The sequence below is a fragment of the Lolium rigidum genome, chromosome 6, assembly GCF_022539505.1.
Source record: "Lolium rigidum isolate FL_2022 chromosome 6, APGP_CSIRO_Lrig_0.1, whole genome shotgun sequence".
Lineage (NCBI taxonomy): Eukaryota > Viridiplantae > Streptophyta > Magnoliopsida > Poales > Poaceae > Lolium > Lolium rigidum.
In genome coordinates this window covers 57,989,420-57,997,271 of record NC_061513.1, presented here as the reverse complement: position 1 = coordinate 57,997,271, position 7,852 = coordinate 57,989,420, and the positions used below count along the sequence as shown (strand labels likewise).

The following is a 7,852-nucleotide window of genomic DNA, read 5'->3' as shown; positions in this document are numbered from 1 at the left end:
ATCCTCTCCTTTTCTCCGCCCGACTCCGGGCCCTTCTCCTGACACGCCGCCGTTCCTCTGACTGCAGGCGGCGGCCGCGGCCCGCTGCTCGGAGCCAGCCCCCGGGGATCGTGCGGCGGCGCGGTTCCGGGCGGATTCGCCCCGCGTGGATCGGCTTCTCGAGAGCGGCGCCGCGGAGATCGGCCGGCGCAGCGCTCGGGCGCGCGCAAGCAGCGAGCCCACCGCTGTTCTGACGGACTAGGGTTTGCCCTTGGCTCCGGCGGAATGGGGGGCATCTGCTCCAAGGGATCGGCGGTGGACAAGTCGCCCAGCGACACCACGCTCGGCCCGGACCGGGTGATCCACGACCACGACCGCGGCGCCGCCAAGGAGGACAGGAAGGCGGCGGCCGTGCTGGAGGAGGCCGCCGCCAAGCGGACGCACGAGCAGCAGCAGCCACAGCAACAGCATCAGCAAGCACCGCAGCAGCAGCAGCCCCCTGTCCTGGACCTGGACACCGCGGCCGCTGGAGCCAGCGGTGGCGCTGGGGCGGCGCCGTGGGACGGCGTGCCTTCGCTGGCGCGGCAGCAGTCGCAGAAATCCGGGATGGGGATGGCCAGAGCTGGCGCCGCCAAGGCAAGTGCCCTCCCCCATGCTCTTGCTTTGCCTTACTTTGCTGTAAACGCGTGCGCAATGCAGCTTAATCCATCGTCTGTCAAAAAATGACTCGCTATTTGGAGATTTGTTTGTATCCATTCAGTTTGTGCTTGCTGCCGCGGTTTGTATAGCCAAGGAATTGCAAAACTATTTTGTAGCACTGCGTTTAGAGCCTGCCAGGATAAAATTTTCATCTGCTAGCTTATTTACAGAAGGCAGTTTGTTGCTTTGTTTTTAATTGGCCACCAATAACCAGGGACATGCTGACCATGTTTCACCTTGGAATGATCAATTGCCAGAGTTTTTTTTTTTTTTGAACTGGGGAGCATAGCCCCGGGCTCTGCAGCAATAGATGCACACAGCCCTTTTTGTTGCAAAGTTCGAACTATTCAATTTATTACACCAGAGATGCAATATAGCTCTCTTAACATGTTCTTTTATGGAGTATTTGATAATGGACGAAATTGCTTTGCACTTGCCACTGCACATCCTTCAAGTGGGATGTTTCATTGACATGCAATCATATGATTTTCCAAAGTATCTCTGGTTCGCTTTTGTTGCTCGGCAGTCTGTTTTGGATTTCCCCCTTAGGGTGCTAGTATTATATTTGTACTGATGCTCGGAGCATGGACTAGGAAATCTGATGTGGCTTGCTATGCTGTTTCTAGCTTTCTGAGTGCAGTGAAGTGCGTATACGTGACCTACACATGGAAAATGGAAATTGGCTTCTTATTATTAAGCTTGTTGGCATCCATTATGGCTTTAGCACCACATCTCTTGTAACTTAAGCAAATCTAATCCAACAAAATGAATTATTGTGCAATATTTGGATCTTTTATCCTTGCTAAAGAAATCTCTCGCCTCTCCACAGGATGTCAGTAATGTTTTGTTGATCTAGAATGTTGCTTCTATGTGACAGATTGTTTGACCTAGTAGCACTTTCTAATATTTGCTTGCCATACTGATTGTGGAAACAGGTTTCACACTTAGGTACTGTTGGGCTCGGGAAAGCAGTGGATGTACTGGACACACTTGGCAGTAGCATGACAAATTTGAATGCAAATAGTGGTTTTGGATCAGGCACTGCAACAAAGGGCAGCAAAATATCCATTTTGGCATTTGAGGTTGCTAATACAATAGTGAAAGGTTGCAATTTGATGCGAGCTCTTTCGAAAGAGAGCATAAAACATTTAAAAGAAGTGGTGCTTCACTCAGAAGGCGTTCAAAATCTTGTAGCCAAAGATATGGATGAATTACTGAAGATTGCTGCTTCTGACAAAAGGTTAGTTCTAAATCTTTGCCGCTTTTACAAATTATTACAACACTTGGCCAAATAGGCTATTCATTTTATTTGTAGAATATGCTGAACCAATAGTATATGAACAACTGAAGTGGACCTGAACATCTTGTGCCATTGTCCTTACTGAAGTTTGTTTGTTTCCAACAGGGACGAGTTGAAAGTGTTCTCTACAGAAATTGTTCGCTTTGGAAACCGTTGCAAGGATCCTCAGTGGCACAACTTGGACCGCTACTTTGACAAGTTCAGTTCATTTTAGTCTTTACATTTGGTTATGATAATGATTTTGCAGTGTTATTTAGCACCTTTCTGCACCAAACTCTTTCAGGTTGTCATCAGAGCGCACTCCTCAACATCACTTGAAAGAAGAGGCAGAATCAGTGATGCAGAAATTGGTGGCTTGTGTTCAATATACAGCTGTAAGTAATGTTTGTTTGCCTTATAGCAACTAGGTTTATGATTAGAATTTAGCAGACCACAACATAATTAAGAACAAGTCTTTTCTTCACAAATGTTAAGCTGTATATTCCATGAAAACATAGAGTGGCCACTGTAGCCTAAGGCCTTGTTTGGTACTAGTGTTTTAGTGGGGATTAGTGGGGATAATACTCTAGAGTATTGGGTGAATCACTGTTGTCACCCAATCCCCACAAACCCCATCCCCAATCCACTAGGTAGGGGTAGAGTATTGGGGATTGAAAAAATTACACTAAAATTTGGGAAAAAGTGGGGATAAGTGGGGATTAAACTCGCTCATACTCTAGCACCAAACATGTATTGGGGGATAAGTGGGGATTTAAAGTTTGGAGCGGATTATCCCCGCTAATCTCCACTAAAACTCTAGTACCAAACAAGCCTAAAGGGTACTAGAAGTTGATGACAGATCTTTTTATGGTTCAGTTTTATCTTCATTAATAAAGAAACATTTGCTCTATTTCTGATTGCGTGATGTTTTAGTAGGAAATTATGCCGCTGCCAAGACGAATGTACAACAGAATGCGCTATAGCGAAAGTTATCTTAGAATGGTAGAATGAAATGTATTTAGGAACAGTATTTGAATTATAGAATGATATTTATTCAGCAACGGAAGGAGTATATAGTATTGAACTTTTAATATTCCCTTGCCATTAGCTTTGGAGTGAAAGGTTTGTAGGTGAACCTTGGTTGTCATTTTCCTAGCATTAATAAGTGCTATTTTGCACCTTTTGTTCAAATCATAGACTTCATCTTGTTTTATTTTCCAGGAACTATACCATGAAATGCATGCCCTGGACAGATTTGAACAGGATTATCAACGTAAACAACATGAAGAGGACGGTTCAAGTGGTGTTGTCCAAAGAGGTTGGTTTCTTTAGCATGACAATACATATAAATTATCTGCATAAATCCCTTGATATGTAAGAACTCTTTCTTGGATAAAAAATATTTTGGTGTTGTGTATGGTGGTTGCTGCTTCCGATTTCTTTTCAGGTCCTCTGAGAAGTTTAGATATAATCCTCAGAATATTTACTTTTCTAGAATCTTTTTTGGGGGGACACGCTTGATGCAATCATCCATATAGATTAAATTGCATATGCATAATTTGAAATTGCCAAATTGACATCAACAGCTTAATACATTATATCTACAGAGTCAAGGTCTCTAGTGCCACCATCTGTCACAGTCAGGCTACTCTATCACTCTATTAGGCTGTCAGTAGTTGACCAGCACCTAGTGTATTTCGACCATTATATCTAAGGGTTACTTGCATGTTGGCATGGCTGCATGACCATACCTAAGAAAGTCAAAGCAGCTAAAACTCTGTTCTATGCCAATTGGCCATCACTTGTTACAGTATTAAAGATGAGCTAATCAGCACCACAGCCTGCATTTGTATGTGGTCTGCTGCTTGTTAAATACTCTGTAGTCCAGCCAGAAAGAACATGAGCTATTGAGATGTGAATAGGAATAACCCGTATGCAATCGAACCAACGTATGGTACCTATTTCAATCTTTGGACAATTTTAGTGATGTAATCTTAGGCTCTTGATCATTATTACCTGCAAAATTTATCGTTTGTTTTTTTCCTTCAAAAATTCTTGATATTGCCTTGCAAGCACCAGAATTTGAATGCACTTGCCTCTGGGTACCACCAGTTCCTTCAAGTTAACATTTAATAGTTCACATTAGAGTTGTTACAGTTATTTTGTTTGCTTTATTTCATAACGATTCTTAATTTGGTTCTGTTCTATTTGCAGGTGATAGCCTGCACATTCTAAAGCAGGAGGTGAAAAGCCAACAGAAGCATGTTAAAAGTTTGAAGAAGAAGTCTCTCTGGTCCAAGAGTTTGGAAGAGGTTGGTAGGTAGTTTTATTATAATTCTATGTTATCAGGAATGCAAGTTCTAGGAAATAATGCTCGTGTTGATGTTGTCTAATCCACTCACTCGATGCTCTGGAGGAATTATACTTGAATTTGCTTGCACAATATTGTTTGTCTAATTCCAGAAATAATACTTTTTTCCTAGGTTATGGAAAAACTTGTAGACATTGTACACTTCTTGCATCTGGAGATCCATAATACCTTTGGGTGGCCAGGTAATATGCTTTGTGATTACTATCTAGTATAAAATGTGTATCCTCCTGCAGACATTGAGCTATTGTATAGTTTGTTATTTCTGTACTGTTTTACTGCTGAGATAAAGTGTGACTAATGGAAAACACACCTTTTTTTAATGCGCCATAACTTTAGTTTCATCTCACCACTCTAATTACCTCACAATAAGCATTAAATAGATCCGTATCTTTGGTTCAGAAGTGCCGTTTGGATAACCAAATTAGCTCAGTTCAGGTGCTTCTGTGTCAAACTTTCATGTTTGTCACCTCATCTCTGGGATTTAGCAGTCCTTTTCACCCCCTTCTGAAGGAACATCACTGGTGTATTCTTGTCATCCTACATTTGCTTATGTGCGAAATACTTTTTCTGACCTGACCATACTTCTTTCTTGTGGAAGCCACTCCAACGACTCGTAAACTGGGAAATGCCCACAAGGTTCCTAGTTCCTACTATGTTTTTGAAATAAATTGCAGTTTTGAGTCATTGCTCATTACCCAGTTGACATAATTATTGAACATAAGTATAGCATGGAGCACATATTACAAGTTACTTCATCCGTTCCATATTAGTGGTCGCTGATTTGGATGCATCTACGCACATTTTGTGTACAGATACATCCGAATCTGCGACAACTAAATGGAACGGAGGGAGTAACTACTATGTGCTTAAGACTAGGGGCAACACCGAAAGAAAATGAACTGCGCCTGTGCTGCCGGTTCCCGTACGTGAATACCCCTACTTAAAACGTGTTGGCAGTGTATCCTATGTGACATTGTGATCTCATTGATCATTGGCGCCGTACTTGAATACCCCTAGGTAAAACGTATTGGCAGTGTAAGGTCATCCAATGTTACATTGTGATCTCATAGATCGTTGACGTTGTCGAAGACATCGTCTATCGTCAGACTTCTTAATTAGCTACAACTATGCTCTTTAAAATCATAGTTTGATCTTCTCAAAAAAAAAATCATAGTTTGACATGCATATGCGGATAAATTTGAACTTTATCATTTATTCTGTAGTTGGCATTACTCTTACCACTTCTGCTTCTACCAATCTACAGATAGTGAAGAATCACAGGAACCTACTAAGCGACGTAATAGATTGGGTCCAGCCGGGCTTGCGCTGCATTATGCCAATATCGTCAGTCAGATCGATGCTCTTGTAAGTTCCTCAGATACCATTGGATGTCCTATAAATTTCTGTGGTCTGAAAGAAAACCGATATGTCATTTTTGTACACCAGCAGACAGTTCTTATCCATTTGAATGCTATTGGTGTATGTCTCATTGTCTCATATGACACATTCCATATCCCTCAAACCACCATGATTTAGTTAAGGGAACATGATTCTCTTTTTTATAAAGGGAATAAAAGGAACAGTACAATATTACACTTGTGGGGTATTGGTGTTACCTTTTCATGTCTGCGCAGCTTGATGTTGTAGTGCTAACTGCTAGTGAAGACGTCAACTTGTTGCTTTTATCTTGTAACCTAACAAGGGTTAATCTATTGGCAGGTTTCTCGGTCAGCTTCTGTTCCTCCAAACACAAGGGATTCATTATACCAGAGTTTGCCACCGACCATAAAATCTGCTCTCCGTTCTAAGCTCCATCCATCTGGAGTCAAGGAAGAGGTATGGATGATGGCACCCATCACATTCAGTAGAGTGATACAGACTTCGTGAACAGAAAATGAAGTAGACTGCAAAAGTCAACACTATGCCATGGTATACAACTGATGTAATATTGGTACAGCTTACTGTAGCTCAAATCAAGGCGGAAATGGAGAAGACTCTACGGTGGCTTGTCCCGGTTGCAAATAACACCACTAAGTAATCTAAGCTATTTTCACGGCACTCAACCAATTACTGCCATTCCATTCTTATTTTGCTACTGAATATGCGATTGTTTGTCCATTTCAGGGCTCACCATGGTTTTGGTTGGGTTGGAGAGTGGGCAAATACAGGGTTCGTATCCAACTACTTTCAGTTTGGACAGTGGGAATGTAAAACTAAAATTTAGAAGTATGCTCTGTTTGTCTTATGCAGGTCAGAAGTGAACTGCAAGCCGACAGGGCAGATGGACCTCACCCGAATTGAGACACTACATCATGCTGACAGGGACAAGACTGAAACATATATCCTCGATCTTGTCATATGGCTTCAGTATCTCATCAGTCAATCCAGAACCGCTAATGGCGAGCGATCTCCCATCAAGTCTCCGGTTCGATCTCCTACACAAAGGGGCTCCACGCTCTCATTGTATTCAAACAAAGCCAGCAGTTCATCGTCGCCTGTTCTGACACCAGAAGATCAAGAGATGTTAAGGGATGTCAAGTTCAGGAAATTCGTCCCTGGTATAAGCAAAAGCCAAGAGTTTGACACAAAGGCAAGACATAGCAAGCAGAGCAAGTTGATCAAAAGCAACAGCCATTCACCGAGCAGTGGCAACAGGAAAGAATTCCTATCAATCAGGAGTCTGCTTCCTGTCATCGACTTTGAAATCGATAGGACCAAAGCTCTGGATATGATCGACAATCTAAAAGTGAAGTGAGGCATCAGAATCGATCGGTGCCCAAGTCCTGTATATTTCGACGCGGTTTGTGATCTTGAAAATCCTTGTTGCTTGAAGTATACATCAAATCTGTTGAGCCGACTGCCATGTGCCTGCGACGAAGGCGCTTGCGTAAGACGAGCTGGCAGTAGGTTAGCGATTTGGTTGGAGTCAGCGAGAGAAAGATGGGTGGTCTTGGATCATGGCTAACTTATGTATGATATGGGGTGAAAAGGAAAGGGAGGTTTTTATTGTAAAAAGCAATTTGTTGTGTTTGTTAGCTCTTGTATAAGGAATGCAAGTTTTGAAGGAGAAGAAGGGATATCCCAGCGTCACATTGTGTTTCCCAAAAGCAAACAATTGATGTGCACTGCAACTTTTTGTTGCCGCGGTCATGGTTTTTACCGCCTTTATGAGGGGTTTGACCTAATGACCGGGATAAAAATATGAGGTTTCATTTGGGGCAGCAAGAGTTCCTCTTCCGGAACTTGGCTGTTCTTCTGAATCCAACAATTATGTCATGCTATAGATACAAAGTTATGATCGATGACGTACAATGCACAAGACCCCGTTGCAATGAGCTGCTTAGTGGAAATTGGAAAACCTTGTATAAGCCGAGTTTAATTCCAGCAGCTTGTCCATTAACCTGTAGTTCTATTGCAGCATATTTTCAAATCACTCTTATCTTCTCAATTTTTTTGGAGATCGTGTCATTTTAGTGAACGAATGCGTCAGGTTCTCTCTTTCTAGTCAACGATAATTGGAGTGA

At 42.3% G+C, this 7,852-nt stretch overlaps 1 protein-coding gene across 1 annotated transcript; it reads left to right on the top strand.

The window, feature by feature from the left end:
- Positions 1-249: 249 nt before the first annotated feature.
- On the top strand, positions 250-7,599 carry LOC124660230 (protein PSK SIMULATOR 1-like). Its single transcript, XM_047198023.1, has 12 exons — positions 250-615; positions 1,614-1,918; positions 2,084-2,176; positions 2,262-2,352; positions 3,179-3,275; positions 4,172-4,269; positions 4,441-4,510; positions 5,593-5,693; positions 6,048-6,164; positions 6,286-6,362; positions 6,453-6,497; positions 6,579-7,599. The coding sequence occupies exons 1-12, from the start codon at positions 265-267 to the stop codon at positions 7,081-7,083; spliced, it is 1,950 nt and encodes a 649-aa protein (XP_047053979.1). The 5' UTR covers positions 250-264; the 3' UTR covers positions 7,084-7,599.
- Positions 7,600-7,852: the final 253 nt, after the last annotated feature.